The sequence below is a fragment of the Microtus pennsylvanicus genome, chromosome 8 (assembly GCF_037038515.1).
Source record: "Microtus pennsylvanicus isolate mMicPen1 chromosome 8, mMicPen1.hap1, whole genome shotgun sequence".
NCBI lineage: Eukaryota > Metazoa > Chordata > Mammalia > Rodentia > Cricetidae > Microtus > Microtus pennsylvanicus.
Window position 1 is genome coordinate 58626776 of NC_134586.1, and position 21787 is coordinate 58648562.

Below are 21787 nucleotides of genomic sequence, written 5' to 3' on the forward strand. Positions count from 1 at the left end.
CCTCCTCCCACCCCTCTCCCCTTCCCCCCACTCCTCTCCCCCTCTCTCTCCAGTCCAAAGAGCAGTCAGGGTTTCCTGCCCTGTGGTAAGTCCTAGGTCCTCCCCCCTCCGTCCATATCTAGGAAGGTGAACATCCAAACTGGCTAGGCTCCCACCAAGCCAGCAGATTGCGTAGGATCAAAACTGCGTGCCATTGTCCTTGGCGTCTCATCAGCCCTCATTGTTCGTCATGATCAGAGAGTTCAGTTTTATCCCATGCTTTTCTTTAATCCTGTCAGTTTTTTTCTGTCTTAAAACCTTAAGTCTTTCCTCACTGGAAAAGCCCTAGAAATGTCCATTTAAGTGAGAGCTGTCTGCCTCTCCACACTGGGGCTGTTTCTCACTTTTCACCGCTGCTGTGCGTGGGTTATCTCCCGACTTCTTTCTCTGCAGGGTAGCTTTGGTGTGTAGAAAAGCGGCTCTTCTTACGTCTGCCACTTTGCTGAAACTGCCCACTGTGGGTCTGCTGGAGGTGCAGGGCTTCTTAAAGACAGGACCGTGTCACTTACAAAGAGGGCTAGTTTGACTTCTTCTTCTCCCCTATGTGTGTCCCATTTATTTCTTTGCTTTACTGCTCCGAGATGTTACAAACGAAATGGACAAGAGAGTTGAGAGTGAGCAGCCTTTCTTGTTTCCTCAGTCACCTTGATGTTATCCTTGGGTCACAGAGGACTCAATACTGAGCGGCCTTCATTTAACCAGACATAGGTCTTGGAGCCCATGCAGCATGCAGGTGCCGGGGAAACTGTCTCCCTGGTAGTGGCTCATGTCCCAGTGCTTAGAGGGGTAGGGTCATTGGAAAGTTTCTGTTTGAGTCTGTGGCTTTAGGAGTCGTGGATCCCTATGCTGTCCTGTCTCCAGGAACCCACTAGAAAAATCAGTGCAGAACCCCTGGGTGTTGGCCTGCAGCATTGGTCAAGCTACCAGAAAAGGAGTTTGTCTTATAACTGCAGAGAGCCCTCTGAAGATAGCCAGGCTGGAGAGGAAACGGAAGCTGCTCCTCAGAGCCATCAGTAGAGAGGCCCAGGGAAGGGAGGATGGGGGAAGTGACCAGATGCAGGAGAGATTGCGGAGCCACAGTGCTGGTCACTGCATCTTCGCCTTCTATTTGAAAGTGGCAGTCCTCTTCACCTCTTGGCCTGCCAGCCAGTGTCAGGCAGCCTGTAGCTTTTGGTTCACCTGCACCATTTGTTGTAAAGCCGAACAGTTACATACCTGGAATTTCTAAGCCGAACGCTGAAGGACACTCAAATGATAAACAACGAAGACCATATTGAACTTTCCAGTGATCTTGCTCAACTGTTATTAAGAGGGGAGAAAGACTGGACATGTTCATGGAAAAAGAAAAAAAAAACCTTTAGGTTTCAAGTGACTCCAGAAAATAATAAAATAATAAGTGATCCGTGTAGAAAATAATACTTACCAGTCAGGTTGTAGTTCAGTGGTTAGAGTACTTGTCTGGCATGCTCAAGTCCCTGGGCTCGATCCCTAGTACTTCTAAAAAAGAAGAAAGGAAGGGAGGGAGGGAGAGAGAGGGGGGACAGAAGGGGGTGATAAGAGAGGAAAGAGGAGAGGAATATTTGTCGGTGGCTTATTCTTATTTTTGTGGGATTGAATTTTTTTAAAATAAAAACCGAAAGAACTCCTGAGCTGCCAGAATCTCTTTCCCTGATGAAGGAGGAAGCTCTTTGGTGTCAGTGCCTTGTTTCCCTTGTTTTCGTTCCTTGTTTCCTCTTCCCTGACGCTCGGCACTGAACTGAGTCTACAAGTTGGTCACGTGCACCAGCGTGCTCAGCGGGGAAGACCCGCTGAAGCTTTGCGTGTGTAGCTCCTGGAGCACAGGGCAGTGGTCTCATTCTTCTTTCATCAAGCTTGAACTTTCCAACCCAGCAGAAGGTCAGCTTTAGGGTAATTACCCCAACTACAGTCTTGGGGAGACTTGTTTCCAGCCCTCAAGCCTGTGCAGTTTCGACCCTAATTAGCTGTACAGTCACGCACTTACACTGTGTAATGCTCGCCTGCAGGAACGGTTGTGGAAAGGAGCATTAGCATCAATGAAATGGCACAGACACCTGGCCCGGGGCTGGCCTGCAGAAGAATACGCTTCTGCCTGATGCTGGAACTGATCCCGGCAGTGCCTCTCCGCCCACCAAGCTCAGCCTCACTGGTGTGGGCTCTGTTGTCAGTCTTCTTCAACAGGGAAACTGAGGCTTAGTTGGTCAGAGGGTGTGTGGGCCAGGATTCTGAGCGGGTGTTCCTCGTGGTAATCCCTACCCTCCTTTCAACAGTGACATTCCTGTCTACAGAGTTTTTACTTTTCTTAAGGATGTCTTATGGTGGGAGTTTAAATTGCTCTTGAGTGGGCAGGGTACTGTGTTTTTTTTCTTTTTTTAATTTGTGTTGTTCAATATGCTAGTCAAGTTAGCTATAATTTAACTAAGTGACCTAAAATCAAATAGAACTCATTATAACTTACATGCAATGACATTGTAGTTTTCTAAATCTCATTACTTAATAATGACTTCCAATTGTGTGGAATAAGGAAAATGCTTGGAACAAACGTAAAATATTAGGTAATGCTAAAAACCAGGAAACAACTGTTTGTAAATCAGATGGTTCCACATAATTAGAAATTATTTATTTTATTTAGTAATTTCAGAGGCACAGAAGAGAAAAATCATAGTCCTTTAAAGATATAACTTTATTATGGAACATTTTTACAAAGTGTACAGGTTTTAGCTGATAGAAAAGAACATTTTTACACTGGTGCTATATCTTATAGGTAAAAGATTTAATTATCTGATTATTAGGGAGCTCTTAAATGTAGTTTATTACTTTGTCTGCCCTCTCTCTACACTGTCGTTTCTTGAGTCCAGAGGTGCTAACCTGGCATGGGATGCACACAGTAAATACTGTAACGAAAGGCAAATCCTGCTGGGCGGAGTAGCACGCGCCTGATACTGAAGGAGAGGGAGGAAGCAGAGGAGAGGGAAGAAGGGAGGCGGGAGCAGGGGATGGCGACACATCCTTTCGTAAGATGCTCTTGGGCCCTAACTCTATCTGTAGGGTACTGGGCATGCTGCTTTATTCTCATAGCACTTCCCTGTCTCTGGAGAGCTCTGTCCTATCTTTGCCTCCTTTTCTGTTTCAGGAAGAACCCCCAGCACAAGATGGAATACAGACACAGTGCACTTCCGGGTGAGTAACTGTGCTTCAGCAAACTCCATAGAGACCTGTGCGTAATTCTGATTGTTGCTGCTTTGGATAATTTATCTTAAGTTATTTATTTTTTTTATGAGTTTTTAGTTGGTTTTTTAAAAATGAACTTTTAGAAGCTGAGTTTGTTAACTCATACCTGGAATCCCAACACTTGGGAGGCTGAGGCAGGAGAATTGCCTCAAGTCTGAGGCCAGCCTGGGCAGCACAGCAATTCCCAATCCCAAATAAATGAAAGAATTACAAGCATATATATAGCAAATGCCTTTCCCGATCATAGCCCATTGGCTTCCCGCATCTGCCAGGCGTCTTTTGTTTTTAAGCATGTGAGGGCAGAAGGGCGCAGTGGGCTAAGCAGGGATGAAAGCGTATTGACTACAGTGGGAAAGCGTGAGCGGGGGCTGGCTGTGGACAGTGCCTACTGTGTTGGCTCCTTATTACTGTGAGTAGTGTTTGCCGTTTCCTGTCACCATTCTGTCTTAGAGGGCTCTTCCTTATTAAGCTGGGACAGAATCAGTGCTGACATCTGAGGAAAGAATGAATAACTTTTGACTCACGATTCTTAGAAAGGATGAATTTCCCTCCTTCACCTAGCCTAGACCAGATTCTCCCCTTTGGACCAATCACTGTAGCTTGTGATTATTCTGAACCAGAGAACAAATCTTTTCCAGTACCACCGGGACTGTGGGCATCCCTATAGTGTAAGCCATCCAGTACCACCGGGACTGTGGGCATCCCTATAGAGTGTAAACCATACAGTACCACCGGGACTGTGGGCATCCCTATAGAGTGTAAACCATACAGTACCACCGGGACTGTGGGCATCCCTATAGTGTAAACCATCCAATACCACCGGGACTGTGGGCATCCCTATAGAGTGTAAACCATCCAGTACCACCGGGACTGTGGGCATCCCTATAGTGTAAACCATCCAATACCACCGGGACTGTGGGCATCCCTATAGAGTGTAAACCATCCAGTACCACCGGGACTGTGGGCATCCCTATAGAGTGTAAACCATCCAGTACCACCGGGACTGTGGGCATCCCTATAGTGTAAACCATCCAGTACCACCGGGACTGTGGGCATCCCTATAGAGTGTAAACCATCCAGTACCACCGGGACTGTGGGCATCCCTATAGTGTAAACCATCCAATACCACCGGGACTGTGGGCATCCCTATAGTGTAAACCATCCAATACCACTGGGACTGTGGGCATCCCTATAGAGTGTAAACCATCCAGTACCACTGGGACTGTGGGCATCCCTATAGTGTAAACCATCCAGTACCACCGGGACTGTGGGCATCCCTATAGTGTAAACCATCCAATACCACCGGGACTGTGGGCATCCCTATAGAGTGTAAACCATCCAGTACCACTGGGACTGTGGGCATCCCTATAGAGTGTAAACCATCCAGTACCACCGGGACTGTGGGCATCCCTATAGTGTAAACCATCCAGTAACACCGGGACTGTGGGCATCCCTATAGAGTGTAAACCATCCAGTACCACTGGGACTGTGGGCATCCCTATAGTGTAAACCATCCAGTACCACCGGGACTGTGGGCATCCCTATAGTGTAAGCCATCCAGTACCACCGGGACTGTGGGCATCCCTATAGAGTGTAAACCATCCAGTACCACCGGGACTGTGGGCATCCCTATAGTGTAAGCCATCCAGTACCACCGGGACTGTGGGCATCCCTATAGTGTAAGCCATCCAGTACCACTGGGACTGTGGGCATCCCTATAGTGTAAGCCATCCAGTACCACCGGGACTGTGGGCATCCCTATAGAGTGTAAACCATACAGTACCACCGGGACTGTGGGCATCCCTATAGTGTAAACCATCCAGTACCACCGGGACTGTGGGCATCCCTATAGTGTAAACCATCCAGTACCACCGGGACTGTGGGCATCCCTATAGTGTAAATCATCCAGTACCACCGGGACTGTGGGCATCCCTATAGAGTGTAAACCATACAGTACCACCGGGACTGTGGGCATCCCTATAGAGTGTAAACCATCCAGTACCACTGGGACTGTGGGCATCCCTATAGTGTAAATCATCCAGTACCACCGGGACTGTGGGCATCCCTATAGAGTGTAAACCATCCAGTACCACTGGGACTGTGGGCATCCCTATAGTGTAAGCCATCCAGTACCACCGGGACTGTGGGCATCCCTATAGAGTGTAAACCATCCAGTACCACCGGGACTGTGGGCATCTCTATAGAGTGTAAACCATACAGTACCACCGGGACTGTGGGCATCCCTATAGAGTGTAAACCATCCAGTACCACCGGGACTGTGGGCATCCCTATAGAGTGTAAACCATACAGTACCACCGGGACTGTGGGCATCCCTATAGTGTAAACCATCCAGTACCACCGGGACTGTGGGCATCCCTATAGAGTAAACCATCCAGTACCACCGGGACTGTGGGCATCCCTATAGAGTAAACCATCCAGTACCACTGGGACTGTGGGCATCCCTATAGTGTAAGCCATCCAGTACCACCGGGACTGTGGGCATCCCTATAGAGTGTAAACCATCCAATACCACCGGGACTGTGGGCATCCCTATAGAGTGTAAACCATCCAGTACCACTGGGTCTGTGGGCATCCCTATAGTGTAAACCATCCAGTACCACCGGGACTGTGGGCATCCCTATAGAGTGTAAACCATCCAGTACCACCGGGACTGTGGGCATCCCTATAGTGTAAGCCATCCAGTACCACCGGGACTGTGGGCATCCCTATAGAGTGTAAACCATCCAGTACCACCGGGACTGTGGGCATCCCTATAGAGTGTAAACAATACAGTACCACCGGGACTGTTGGCATCCCTATAGAGTGTAAACCATCCAGTACCACCGAGACTGTGGGCATCCCTATAGTGTAAGCCATCCAGTACCACTGGGACTGTGGGCATCCCTATAGTGTAAGCCATCCAGTACCACCGGGACTGTGGGCATCCCTATAGAGTGTAAACCATCCAGTACCACTGGGACTGTGGGCATCCCTATAGTGTAAACCATCCAGTACCACCGGGACTGTGGGCATCCCTATAGTGTAAGCCATCCAGTACCACCGGGACTGTGGGCATCCCTATAGAGTGTAAACCATCCAGTACCACCGGGACTGTGGGCATCCCTATAGTGTAAGCCATCCAGTACCACCGGGACTGTGGGCATCCCTATAGTGTAAGCCATCCAGTACCACTGGGACTGTGGGCATCCCTATAGTGTAAGCCATCCAGTACCACCGGGACTGTGGGCATCCCTATAGAGTGTAAACCATACAGTACCACCGGGACTGTGGGCATCCCTATAGTGTAAACCATCCAGTACCACCGGGACTGTGGGCATCCCTATAGTGTAAACCATCCAGTACCACCGGGACTGTGGGCATCCCTATAGTGTAAATCATCCAGTACCACCGGGACTGTGGGCATCCCTATAGAGTGTAAACCATCTAGTACCACTGGGACTGTGGGCATCCCATTAGTGTAAACCATCCAGTACCACCGGGACTGTGGGCATCCCTATAGAGTGTAAACCATACAGTACCACCGGGACTGTGGGCATCCCTATAGTGTAAACCATCCAGTACCACCGGGACTGTGGGCATCCCTATAGAGTGTAAACCATACAGTACCACCGGGACTGTGGGCATCCCTATAGTGTAAACCATCCAGTACCACCGGGACTGTGGGCATCCCTATAGAGTAAACCATCCAGTACCACCGGGACTGTGGGCATCCCTATAGAGTAAACCATCCAGTACCACTGGGACTGTGGGCATCCCTATAGTGTAAGCCATCCAATACCACCGGGACTGTGGGCATCCCTATAGAGTGTAAACCATCCAGTACCACTGGGACTGTGGGCATCCCTATAGTGTAAACCATCCAGTACCACCGGGACTGTGGGCATCCCTATAGAGTGTAAACCATCCAGTACCACCGGGACTGTGGGCATCCCTATAGAGTGTAAACCATCCAGTACCACTGGGACTGTGGGCATCCCTATAGTGTAAACCATCCAGTACCACCGGGACTGTGGGCATCCCTATAGAGTGTAAACCATCCAGTACCACCGGGACTGTGGGCATCCCTATAGTGTAAGCCATCCAGTACCACCGGGACTGTGGGCATCCCTATAGAGTGTAAACCATCCAGTACCACCGGGACTGTGGGCATCCCTATAGAGTGTAAACCATCCAGTACCACCGGGACTGTGGGCATCCCTATAGAGTGTAAACCATCCAGTACCACCGGGACTGTGGACATCCCTATAGAGTGTAAACCATCCAGTACCACCGGGACTGTGGGCATCCCTATAGAGTGTAAACCATACAGTACCACCGGGACTGTGGGCATCCCTATAGAGTGTAAACCATCCAGTACCACCGGGACTGTGGGCATCCCTATAGAGTGTAAACCATCCAATACCACCGGGACTGTGGGCATCCCTATAGAGTGTAAACCATCCAGTACCACTGGGACTGTGGGCATCCCTATAGTGTAAGCCATCCAGTACCACTGGGACTGTGGGCATCCCTATAGTGTAAACCATCCAGTACCACCGGGACTGTGGGCATCCCTATAGAGTGTAAACCATACAGTACCACCGGGACTGTGGGCATCCCTATAGTGTAAGCCATCCAGTACCACTGGGACTGTGGGCATCCCTATAGTGTAAGCCATCCAGTACCACCGGGACTGTGGGCATCCTTATAGAGTGTAAACCATACAGTACCACCGGGACTGTGGGCATCCCTATAGAGTGTAAACCATCCAGTACCACCGGGACTGTGGGCATCCCTATAGAGTGTAAACCATCCAGTACCACCGGGACTGTGGGCATCCCATTAGTGTAAACCATCCAGTACCACTGGGACTGTGGGCATCCCTATAGTGTAAGCCATCCAGTACCACAGGGACTGTGGGCATCCCTATAGAGTGTAAACCATCCAGTACCACCGGGACTGTGGGCATCCCATTAGTGTAAACCATCCAGTACCACTGGGACTGTGGGCATCCCTATAGTGTAAGCCATCCAGTACCACCGGGACTGTGGGCATCCCTATAGTGTAAGCCATCCAGTACCACCGGGACTGTGGGCATCCCTATAGTGTAAGCCATCCAGTACCACCAGGACTGTGGGCATCCCTATAGAGTGTAAACCATCCAGTACCACTGGGACTGTGGGCATCCCTATAGAGTGTAAACCATCCAGTACCACCGGGACTGTGGGCATCCCTATAGAGTAAACCATCCAGTACCACCGGGACTGTGGGCATCCCTATAGTGTAAGCCATCCAGTACCACTGGGACTGTGGGCATCCCTATAGTGTAAGCCATCCAGTACCACTGGGACTGTGGGCATCCCTATAGTGTAAGCCATCCAGTACCACTGGGACTGTGGGCATCCCTATAGAGTGTAAACCATCCAGTACCACCGGGACTGTGGGCATCCCTATAGAGTGTAAACCATCCAGTACCACCGGGACTGTGGGCATCCCTATAGAGTGTAAACCATACAGTACCACCGGGACTGTGGGCATCCCTATAGAGTAAACCATCCAGTACCACCGGGACTGTGGGCATCCCTATAGAGTGTAAACCATCCAGTACCACTGGGACTGTGGGCATCCCTATAGAGTGTAAACCATCCAGTACCACCGGGACTGTGGGCATCCCTATAGAGTGTAAACCATACAGTACCACCGGGACTGTGGGCATCCCTATAGTGTAAGCCATCCAGTACCACCGGGAATGTGGGCATCCCTATAGAGTAAACCATCCAGTACCACCGGGACTGTGGGCATCCCTATAGAGTGTAAACCATACAGTACCACTGGGACTGTGGGCATCCCTATAGAGTGTAAACCATCCAGTACCACCGGGACTGTGGGCATCCCTATAGTGTAAACCATCCAGTACCACCGGGACTGTGGGCATCCCTATAGTGTAAACCATACAGTACCACCGGGACTGTGGGCATCCCTATAGAGTGTAAACCATCCAATACCACCGGGACTGTGGGCATCCCTATAGTGTAAACCATCTAGTACCACTGGGACTGTGGGCATCCCTATAGAGTAAACCATCCAGTACCACCGGGACTGTGGGCATCCCTATAGTGTAAACCATCCAGTACCACCGGGACTGTGGGCATCCCTATAGTGTAAACCATCCAATACCACCGGGACTGTGGGCATCCCTATAGAGTGTAAACCATCCAGTACCACCGGGACTGTGGGCATCCCTATAGAGTGTAAACCATCCAGTACCACCGGGACTGTGGGCATCTCTATAGAGTGTAAACCATCCAGTACCACCGGGACTGTGGGCATCCCTATAGAGTGTAAACCATCCAGTACCACCGGGACTGTGGGCATCCCTATAGTGTAAACCATCCAGTACCACCGGGACTGTGGGCATCTCTATAGTGTAAACCATCCAGTACCACCGGGACTGTGGGCATCCCTATAGAGTGTAAACCATCCAGTACCACCGGGACTGTGGGCATCCCTATAGTGTAAACCATCCAGTACCACCGGGACTGTGGGCATCCCTATAGAGTGTAAACCATACAGTACCACCGGGACTGTGGGCATCCCTATAGAGTGTAAACCATCCAGTACCACCGGGACTGTGGGCATCCCTATAGTGTAAACCATCCAGTACCACTGGGACTGTGGGCATCCCTATAGAGTGTAAACCATCCAGTACCACCGGGACTGTGGGCATCCCTATAGTGTAAACCATCCAGTACCACAGGGACTGTGGGCATCCCTATAGAGTAAACCATCCAGTACCACAGGGACTGTGGGCATCCCTATAGAGTAAACCATCCAGTACCACCGGGACTGTGGGCATCCCTATAGAGTAAACCATCCAGTACCACCAGGACTGTGGGCATCCCTATAGTGTAAGCCATCCAGTACCACCGGGACTGTGGGCATCCCTATAGAGTGTAAACCATCCAGTACCACCAGGACTGTGGGCATCCCTATAGTGTAAACCATCCAGTACCACCGGGACTGTGGGCATCCCTATAGTGTAAGCCATCCAGTACCACTGGGACTGTGGGCATCCCTATAGTGTAAACCATCCAGTACCACCGGGACTGTGGGCATCCCTATAGTGTAAGCCATCCAGTACCACTGGGACTGTGGGCATCCCTATAGTGTAAACCATCCAGTACCACCGGGACTGTGGGCATCCTTATAGAGTGTAAACCATCCAGTACCACCAGGACTGTGGGCATCCCTATAGTGTAAACCATCCAGTACCACCGGGACTGTGGGCATCCCTATAGTGTAAGCCATCCAGTACCACTGGGACTGTGGGCATCCCTATAGTGTAAACCATCCAGTACCACTGGGACTGTGGGCATCCCTATAGAGTGTAAACCATCCAGTACCACCGGGACTGTGGGCATCCCTATAGAGTGTAAACCATCCAGTACCACCGGGACTGTGGGCATCCCTATAGAGTGTAAACCATCCAGTACCACTGGGACTGTGGGCATCCCTATAGTGTAAGCCATCCAGTACCACCGGGACTGTGGGCATCCCTATAGAGTGTAAACCATACAGTACCACTGGGACTGTGGGCATCCCTATAGTGTAAGCCATCCAGTACCACTGGGACTGTGGGCATCCCTATAGTGTAAATCATCCAGTACCACCGGGACTGTGGGCATCCCTATAGAGTGTAAACCATACAGTACCACCGGGACTGTGGGCATCCCTATAGTGTAAGCCATCCAGTACCACCGGGACTCTGGGCATCCCTATAGAGTGTAAACCATCCAGTACCACCGGGACTGTGGGCATCCCTATAGAGTAAACCATCCAGTACCACCGGGACTGTGGGCATCCCTATAGTGTAAGCCATCCAGTACCACAGGGACTGTGGGCATCCCTATAGTGTAAGCCATCCAGTACCACCGGGACTGTGGGCATCCCTATAGTGTAAGCCATCCAGTACCACCGGGACTGTGGGCATCCCTATAGAGTAAACCATCCAGTACCACCGGGACTGTGGGCATCCCATTAGTGTAAACCTTTAACTGCCCAGTTGATCTTTCTCTTACCTGTTTTTGAGCTCTTTAAGAATTTTCCTAGGAAAAAGAAGAATTTTCCTTTCAGTAAAGCTCAGCTTCTTTGGTTGTGTATTTAATCAAAGACCACATCAGTAAATACCACCCCTGCCCCGAGGAGAGAGAGAATAAGGCACTGGCTGTCTGGGCTGTGCTCTCTAGTACCCATATCTGCATGTGTAAACAAGCTGAGACAAAGCCATGAAGAAAACTCACAATCAGAGATCAGCAAGAATTGCTTTCTTACTGACCGCTTGGGTGCCTTAGTACTCTAGGCATTAATGGACCCCTTTGTCTTGACTGGCCAGGTCTCGGGGCTGTTACTTGACAGAATTTTTTACTGGGTTGGATTTAATGATTTTCTAGCAATAATGCAATGTTTTATTTAAATGTATTTTATTGGGAAATTATACAGGCATATTATCCCATATAAAGACATTGTTTATCTTTATAGAAATAGGAGCTATTTACCCAAAAGCTGTCAATATGCATCATATAGCATAGTTTAAAACATCTGGATAGTCTTTACAAAGTTTGTTGGGATTTGTTGAAATGTTTTCTAAATGAAGGATATACTTTAGAACTGTGAACTAAAAATATTTTTTGAGATTACAATATAATTACAACATTCAACAGTGAATGTTTAAAGAAATTTTTTTATACGGGCATCACATTTTCTTATTAGCAGCACGATATCACATACATGGAGCATTTTTAACCAGGTAGCTTCAGTGTCTCAGTACTGCTTCCCACTGTTCAGTTACAGCAAACAGAAAAGTCCCCAAATAGGTAGCTCATGAGCTTTAACTACTGCCGTTTATTTCATTATTGTTGCTATTAACCCCTACTGTGCCGAGTCACAAACAGGGTTTATCCTGGTGTGTGTGTGTGTGTGTGTGTGTGTGTGTGTGTGTGTGTGTGTGTGTGTGTGTGAGAGAGAGAGAGAGAGAGAGAGAGAGAGAGAGAGAGAGAGAGAGAGAGAGCTGGCTTCAGGCTCCCAGTGGAGCTCCTAGAGCGGTGTAGTAGGAGCAGCTCTGTGAGCTCTGGGGTCGCTCTGTGTGCTGATGTAATCAGAACATCTTTCCTCCTCTAAAACTTGTAGGTCTGGATACTTTAAATGTTAAATTAAATGTTAGGGTCTCATATTTCCTAATTTAGGGATATCTAAGACAGAATTCTGACAGTTGTTTTTCTCATCTCCCAAATGTTTAATGTTTATCATTCCCCAGTGTTGAAGGAGCTGTGGGCTGCATTCCTGCCACCTGGCTCCTGGCTGCCTGGCTAGCTTATGCCCCGAAATAACAACACACAAACTATTCATTTAAACACTGCTTGGCCCATTAGCTCTAGCCCTTACAGGCTAATTCTCATATCCCAATCAACCCATCTCTAATAATCTGTGTAGCACCAGTCTTACCGGGAAAGATTCAGCATGTCTGACCTGGTGGCTTGCTTCATCGCGTCTGCCCCAGAGAGGAGAAGAAATGGCGTCTGAGCTCACTTCCCTTCTTCCCAGCATTCTGTTCTGTTTACTCCGCTTATCTAATTTTCTGTCCTATCAGGGTCAAGGCAGTTTCTTTATTTAACCAATGACCTTCCTCCATCACCCCAAATCCTTGTATATGTATAGATCCATTTCCTCACATACTCATTTTTTCCTGTGTCATGTGTCTTCTGTGTGGGAAGGGCCACAGGGATGTGAGAAGTGCCCCAAAGTTAAGAGATCTTGAGAGAATTGATAGGCTTGCCAACTGATGTGCATGGGACGGAGGCCAGCAGGAGGGCTAGGAAGCAGCAATGCCTTGGACGGTGGAGAATGGAGGTGACATCCCACATAGGAGAGGCAAGGAGAAAACCAGGCCCTTGTCGGTTTCTTTGTAAACATGTTGCATTTGAGGTGGACACTCGTGTCCACATAAGGTAATACAGTACAGCACAGCATCAGTAAGGAAGCAGTCACACTGGACTCTGGGTGTAACTTCTCACTTAGCCCCTCCTGAAATGCAGGCTCCACAGAGTTCTCTACATGTCACTGCTAAGGGGTTGCATTGCTTGTTCTCTTGCCATTTGCCACGTTTCTTCTCTCTCTTGCTAGCATGAGCTCTTGCTAGCTTTCCACACATTTTCACAGTGCTAGAGCTTTGGCACAAGATAGTGGATGCAAGAGAAATCAGTGCCAGGAATATTTTGTCGTATGCTTTGCTTGCTGTCTGCCCTCTTGATGGCATCTAAAGGCAGCTATCGCCAGCATTCACTCTGACTAGTGGAGCTGTTCTCTCAAGCCCCTTGCTGTGCAGTATCATCCTTACTATGAGCTATGCATCCCGTCTATGTGGTATTTATCCTTCCAGGCAACTGATGCTGTTGCAAGAACTCAGAGGGATCATTGAGAACTGCTTTAAAGCCTCTAAATTTCTGCAGTGGTGTATACATACTGATATACCCTCCCTTTCCCCCAAGAAACAGAACCCACTTTCTTTCTTATCTAGATAAGAAAGTGAGTAACACGGCTTACCTGAGATTCAAGCTGCTACTTAGCTGGGAAGAGCTGAGAGAATGCAGGAGTGTGGGCTGTCAGAGACCTGATGATGCAGGAGTGTGGGCTGTCGGGGACCTGATGCAGGAGTGTGGGCTGTCAGAACCCTGATGGTGCAGGAGTGTGAGCTGTCGGAGACCTGATGTAGGAGTGTGGGCTGTCAGAACCCTGATGGTGCAGGAGTGTGAGCTGTCGGAGACCTGATGATGCAGGAGTGTGGGCTGTCAGAACCCTGATGGTGCAGGAGTGTGAGCTGTCGGAGACCTGATGATGCAGGAGTGTGGGCTGTCCGAGACCTGATGATGCAGGAGTGTGGGCTGTCAGAACCCTGATGGTGCAGGAGTGTGAGCTGTCCGAGACCTGATGATGCAGGAGTGTGGGCTGTCAGAACCCTGATGGTGCAGGAGTGTGGGCTGTCGAAGACCTGATGATGCAGGAGTGTGGGCTGACGAAGACCTGATGTAGGAGTGTGGGCTGTCGGAGACCTGATGCAGTGGTGGGATACAGTACAGCAGACATTTATTTACAAGCTGCTTTACTTCATGTGAAAACCTATTACCATCTTGGTACATTAAAAAGCAAAAGAAAACAAAACAAACTAACCTGGGCAGTAGTGGTGCATGCCTTTAATCCCAGCACTTGGGAGGCAAAGGCAGGAAGACCTCTGTGAGTTTGAGACCAGCCTTGTCTACACAGCGAGTTCCAGGATAGCCAGAACTGTTACACAGAGAAACCCTATCTCAAAAAACAAAAACTAACAAACAATCAAACAAAAAAGAAAAGAAAAAAAACTAGACTTTGGTTGTAAAATGAAACATTATTAAAAATATTATAGTGTATAATAAATTTTCTTTCTCTAGAGATATTATACCAAATAATATTTATGGAAAGAAAAAGGAAAATTAAACCTGAAGAGCTAAGCTACTAATCAGCTCTGAGGCACATATAGCAGTAGTTTGTGCTAGGCAAGAGCTCTGCCACAGAGCTGTGTCCCAGCCCCAGAACTGTTACTCTGCTGTTGTATAATTCTTATGTTGTGTTGGTCTTACAGCTTCCTCTGCAGAGTTAGAGAAGGCCAGCATGGCCACATCTTAATACTGTGGATAGTAGGTGAGGTCAAACCTCTAGTTTATTGCTTTTTCTAAAAGCTGTTTTCACCACTACGGTAGATAAGTGTTTCCCATCAGTTTGTAAAAGTAAATGCCAGCTATTTCTCCAGTTCTGTCTTTAGGCAGCGAAGCTGTCAGGCTGTTTTCACAGTTTCACATAGTTACACTGATCCGTAGAGATGTTGACGAGCCCTATTTTGACTTTAAAATGAATATTTTAGAGTTACAGAGGATCTTTGAGACAACTTAATTGCTTTATAGATTAAAAATATTTAATTCCATTAGATAAAATTCATCATTGTCTTGGTTAGTTGTATTGTCAGCTTGACACAAACTGAGTCCCCAGGGAAGAGGAATCCATAATTAAGGAATTATCCAAATCAGCCTGCAGTGGGCATGTTTGTGGGGCGTTTTCCTGATTGTTAATTGATGTAGCGGGGCCTAGCCCAGTGTGGGTGGTAACATCCCTAGACATGTAGGTCTGGACTGGAAAAACAAAACGGTAGCTAAGTGTGAAGCAGGGAGCAGGTCAGTAAACATCCTGAGCTCCTGCCCTGACTTCATCAACCATAGATTGTACGGTCAAATGAAATCAACCCTGCCCTCCCTCGGTTGCTTTGGTCACTGTTTATCACAGCAGTAGAAAGCATTGACTTGCTTACAGCACAGGTGTCTCGACTCCGATACTTGCTGTTTCTCATAAACCATGCCGATTTTTGCAAGACTTTTTTGGGACCGAGTGAATGACCAACCATAAGAATTAGAGTAACTAGTGGAAAAAAAACGCCCCAAACCTGTAAGCATTATTGGGGAAAGCTGCAAAAGAAAAATAATAACTTTTATATTCACCTTACTTTGTAGTAAACAAGCTCACTTTGATTTTACAGGTATACTTAGAAATTATATTTTAAATAAACTGAATCTAATACAAGAAAACACTGTGAGCTCTTAATTTAAAGTATGTTATGCGCTTGAATCCCGTGCACACCTGCTGGGGGTCATAACTATGAACACTGAAGGTTATTGAATCGTGTGAATTACTGATTTTACAAACAGGACATCCACTGCTGGGCCCCTGTCACCTTGGTGTCATGCGAGCTTTTCACTGGTGGGGTATTCTCTGCACCATGCGGAGTCTGGCCATGGAGTCTGTGCTTCGACCCAGACAGCTTTCCAAATTCTCCAATTGAAAATTCCCTTGTATAAGAAAGTTTCTCTACAGTTCACAAGCAGCGAGTTTTATCCCAAGCTGTATGGAAAGTTTCCTGGTTCATCATTTAAATGGAGACACCGCAGTTCACCTCGAATCACATGTGCAGCAGAGGGCTTCTTGCCGTGTTCTCTAAGTTCTCTTTGCTTATAAACTTTGACTTTTATGGGCAGAGATAACTTATTCCTGGGTTATGTGTGAAGTTTCAATACCTCTGAGGCCCATTTACACAGAAAGACAGAAACTGGCATTTCTGAAAACACCTTTAGAAACCACTGAAGAACAATGGAAACGAAGGAAACTCCAATCTAAATGATGTTTACATTATTTAATACTTAAATTTGCTAATTGAATCTATTGTTAGAGTGTTTATTAATTGGTTCTATAGCAATAGTTACATGTCAGGATCAGCAAGATGGTTTAGCACATACAGCTGCTTGCTGGCGGGCCTGATGAGAGAGGTAAGGGAGAACACCAGCTCCCACGATTGTTCAATGACCTCTGACCTTCTCATGTACACCATTGTACCTATTGCACACACGCACACACACACACACACACACATACACAACAAACAAACAAATACATAAAACCATTTAAAACCATGTTAACACACTTCTAGCCAGTCTGTAACCTAAGCACTCTGGAGGCTGAAGCAGAAGAATTACACTTTTGAAGCCAGCCTGGGCTACACAGCAAAATCCTGTCTCCCAAGGGGAAAACAAAGTGTCTGCGGGGCACTGTTAGCAAACCCTTAGTGTTGAGCTCCAGAGCACAGGGCACTCGTGTGGTGCAGCGACAGCTCCTCAGTCAGAGCATTAGTAACACACCGTGCCTGGGAGATGTTCTGGTAGGTTCCAGGCCTCCCGGTAAAGAAGCACAAAAATATGAATGTAGAATGTGAGTGATGTAAGCAGTCTTTTTGAGAAAGAAAATAAAATCCTTTTGACGACTAGGACTCACTGCCTCAGTATACCTGAAATAAAGCCCTGCGCTTGTGGGGTTTTCCAATGATGGCTAGTGTGTGTCTGAACGTACGTGAATTATATGATGTCATATGCTTATAGCACTAATGGAAAGACAAGAAAAGTCAGTCTGTCTAAGAACACATAATGGGCCTGGGCGAGGGTACCCTTCCAATAGGACAATGCAAGTCGTGCTCTAATGTCAGGTCTGCAACGGGGAGAAAACCAAGTGAGTTCAAAGGCCTACCAGCGGCCGTGCTTGGACTCCTCTAGGACCCCACGACTGGAGAACTGAACAGAGGCTAGCTCGCTGTGTGTGGAATAACTAGATGCACGCCTGCGACTTAGCACTTGTACAGCAAGTTCAGCCAGCGCGGGCTTCCATGGTGAGACCTTGCCTTAGGATAGAGAGCAGAGTGGTGTGCACTGAGATCAGAATAACCGACATCAGAGAGGTTGGAGAGTAGTGAAGAGCTGACAAGCAAAGAGAAGTCAAGATCTAGACAGCAGAAGCCCTGAGCCATCCTCTCCAGAGAGTGTGATCTGCTCTAGAAAATTAGTCTCTTCTTTGTTAGATCAGTCAGAAAGAGTGAGAACACACTTGGTGGATCTGGCAGAAAAACCTTCCCTATAGCAGGTTGGGGTCTGGGATCAGGGGAAAGGTAGATGGGACCTGGGACAGTCTGGACGGAACCCAGGTCTGACAGGACTTTCCTGGGCTCCCACTGCCACCTAGGTTTCCAGAGACAAAGCTTCCCAGCTGGCTTTTGGTTTACAAGCATCTACTTACAAGTGGCACGTGCTGTCTTTGACCAGGTAGCGGGGATGGAAGAGCAGTCCTATCAGGACGGGGCGGGGCATAGCGTAGCTGGGGTGAAGGGCTGGAGAGCATGGTGTTACAATGGACCATTGCTTTGATGTCATGGACCAGGTTAGTCCAGGGCTCTCCAGTGTGGGGAGAATAACAATAAGCAAACGATCACTTTAGTGCCCTTCTGAAACTTAAAGTAGTAAGCTGTATGTCAGTGGAGACATTTTACACAGATTTCCCTAACCCCGGGTCGGACAGCGATTGATGTGTTGTTGGCAATGTTCTGTTTCGCAGTCAGAGTTGCTCCGGATGAAGATAGTGGTGATGCTGGGCACCCCGGTGAGAACAACCTGAACGACAGCTTCCCAGAGGATGAGGATGAGGAAGAGTATGAGCCGACAGATGAGGATTCTGACTGGCAGCCAGGAAAGGATGAGGAAGAGAAGGAAGACGTGGAAGAGCTTTTGAAAGAAGCAAAAAGGTTTATGAGGAGGAAAAAATAGCTTTTCTGCAATAATGTAAAACTCCTGCTTGCGCTTTCCTTACGGGAAACGTCCAGAAACTGAGTGGCACTCCAGTCCTTGGTCTCTCCTTTCCGTAGTTCTTTGCACGTGCGACACTGAAGCGCCAGCCTTCAGCGAAATAGGCGGACTCTGTGTTATTGCCCGTTATGGTGCTATTTAATTCAACTGTCAGAAGAAGCAGGCAAAGAGCTTAGGTAGGGCCCGAAATTGTTCATGTACTTTCATACTGCTAAGAAAAGCCATAGGTCGTACAGACTTTTGCTCTTTGTAGTGCGCTGTGCAAGCTTAGGTGATTACAGGATGCTGGGAGAAAGTCGCCTACACCGCTGTTTGAAGAGCCCCTCCCGAAGCTACAAAATGACAGCCAGAGCAGTGTCTGTTATTTTTCTAATGCATTAGATGTGGCTTTGTGATTCCATTTACTGCCTTTGTCCTTCGAATCCTGGGGAAATTATTAAGAAACAGACACTGCAAAAGGTCCTGTTGGTGTATAGAGAAGGGACGCTCTCCTTGCAAGAGAATTGTTTTGCACATCCCACAACTATGGTTGTCTTCACGTCATGCATTTCCTTGATTACCTCACATGCACTGTGTAGTTTTACACTTAGCATGCAGAGAAGCTTCCAGCCATAGTTTTCTCAGAGGGTCTCCTCAGTGAGAGGCGGGTAAAATTCTCTCCCCTGGCTAGGGTTCTGGCCTCTGAAGAAGCCCCTGCTCTGAGTTAAAGAGGTTCATCTCCTCACTCCTGTTCTTGAACCAGGCTCTCAGTAACTCTCTGTTTTAGGCAGCTTAGAGTTTCTAGGAGCTCAGTGTTCACTGTGTGCATTCTGAGCACTGAGCTGGGTGCATCCGATCATGAAGTAGCAAGCTGGCAGCGCCTTGGCATTTCGTAAGAGCAAAGAAGGGATGCAAGGGTATTACCTGATTTATCTTAGAGCAAAAGGTGTTGACTATGTTTTCTTATTCTCTCCATGTAATTGTACAGTGTGAAATTTTACTTAAACTGAAGAAAGACAAAATAAATATTTCTCTATACTATTATCAGTTCCTTTGACTTCTTTGCAAAGTTGTTTTCTCCTTTTGTGTTTGGTTCTTTAGAAGAACAGAACGGATAGGAATATGCTGCAGGGGGATTTATTACATTGGCTGTCACGGTGAGGGTTGAATAGTCCACATGGCTGTCTTCACCCTGGAGAGACAGAGGACCAGAAGCTGCCCAGTCCACAGGCTGGGTGAGGTCCTCAGCAGTCCGAATCTGGCACCCATGGCCTAGAGGACTCGGGAGAGCCGTTGATCCTCATTGCACTTTGGGAGGCTAAAGAGGGCTCTAGTGTTGGGAAAGGATGCCTGCTGCAGAGGCAGGAGGGGCTGACCTGCTCACCAGCAGGGGATGGGTGGGTGCCAGAGCAGCATCACTTTCCCCATGTGGGTAACTTGGTGGCAGCCCCCTGAGGGGAGGGTCTCTGTTCCTCTCCCAGATACCCTTGCACGCCTTAGCTAACCCCAGATCCAATCAAGTTGACAAACTAAGATTAACACTCACACCTTCCATTGGCTCTTTGTTCTTGAGGGTCTTGGATATAGCATTTTTTCTTTTCATTTCATGGGTATTGGGTTTATAGGTACGTCCCATCATACCTGATTTATGCGGTGTTGGGAATTAAATCCTGGGTCCTATGCAGATATTCTACCAGCTGAGCCACATCCCTAGCTCAAAAGCAATATTTTAAAACTTGGCTTATCTTCCTGCCTACCTACCTACTTATCTATCTATCATCTATCTATCTATCTATCTATCTATCTATCTATCTATCTATCTATCTATCTATCTATCTATCTATCTATCTGAGACTGAATCTTTCTATATGACCCTGGCTGTCTCAGAACTCGCTCTGTATACCAGGCTGATCTTGAACTCATAGAGATCCCCCTGCCTTTGTCTTCTAAGTGCTGAAATTAAAGGCGTGCACCACTACTGAAAGGCTAAGACAATTAATTCTTAAAAACAAGAACTCAAAAAACTAAAAAGAAAGAAAAAATAGTTGTCCAAAGTGCCAGTTGAGAACCAATGCTCTCCAACAGTGTTAATGATAACACTATGTGATATAATAATTAGTAATAAACTGTGTCCCAGCCTTGATCACAGTAAGAGTTGTTTGCTGTGCATGTCACTTAGGTTTAACTTTTGTAGGACCTGGGGAAGCTGGAGATGAGAATACGGGGGATACTTGGGTATTAGAACATTGTCTCTGGGTTTGAGATGGCTTTCTTCATACAAGATGTTTTTCTAAAGATAGTGATTTCAAACATTTACTGTAACAGAAACATACAGGTTGTGAGCACAGAATGCCATGCAAAGCTAAGAACAAGTGGATGGCGCCTTTGTTTTCATTAGTCTGCAGAGTGCAGTCTACACCATGAAGGGGGAGCCGCACACCTGCAGGCTGCATCCAGCCCTTCTCGATGAAGTTCTCCTTGTTGGTTAGGAATCTCATGGGGGAGTGAGTTTTTCTGCTACTCCACCAAACTTGTGAAGTTCCACTTCTAAACATGTAGAAAGAAAGGGGATAATGATTGTGATGGTGATGCTAACATTTGCCTTGCTGATGTAATGTGCGTAATAAATATCCTATTTAATTTGTGCTGTGCTGTGTTCTAGACCTTGTCTCCGATGCTAACAGTACAGTAAGAATGCAGCGGTGCTGGTTGTGATGTGTGTACAAGCTTCCTGGGATATTCATTCACCTCCTCAAATTTTCCTGAACACCTGATGCCCTCACGAGCCACCCAGTCTAAGTATTCCGCACCCACTACCTGACTCTCCTGATCCCCTCCTTACACTCAGTTTTTCTGTAACACTGATTCTTTCCTCAGTGTGTAATTTATGTTTTCTTTTCTCCGTTAGGATGTAAGCTCCATTAGACAGAGGTTTTTATCCATGTCTTCCACTGCTACCAGTATTTAAGAACCTGAAAGACAATGGCGTATGATGTGCTATTTTTTGAACGGACTTGAAGTTATTGAGACATTAAGGGTCGTGTCAGAAAGTAGTGCAGTGTGGACTGAAGCAGGAGTGCAGAGAGTCCAGGATCCAGTGGTGGAGAGAAAACCGAGGCGTTGATTGTGTACTGAGAAGCTCAGAGAAAATGAAAGTCGGGGGGGGGGGTGTTTGTCTTGTTGCATTGTGATAATGAGGAACAGGGACTGGGGGAAAGGAGGATTTTAAAAGATGTGATTGTCAAGGAACGAATATTTGTACA

General features: G+C 47.4%; 1 protein-coding gene across 3 annotated transcripts in view; it reads left to right on the forward strand.

Annotated features, from left to right (window-relative positions):
• Aplf (aprataxin and PNKP like factor) overlaps positions 1–21787 on the forward strand; it is a 72746-nt gene that overhangs the window by 34568 nt on the left and 16391 nt on the right. For 2 of the 3 annotated variants that reach the window (XM_075983575.1, XM_075983576.1), the window contains 2 exons: positions 3191–3237; positions 18298–19570. In XM_075983575.1, coding sequence (XP_075839690.1) covers positions 3191–3237; positions 18298–18506 — 256 coding nt within the window. In that variant the 3' untranslated portion in view covers positions 18507–19570. Of the gene's footprint in view, positions 1–3190; positions 3238–18297; positions 19571–21787 lie in introns of those variants that run through there. The other variant, XM_075983577.1, reaches the window with a different exon arrangement.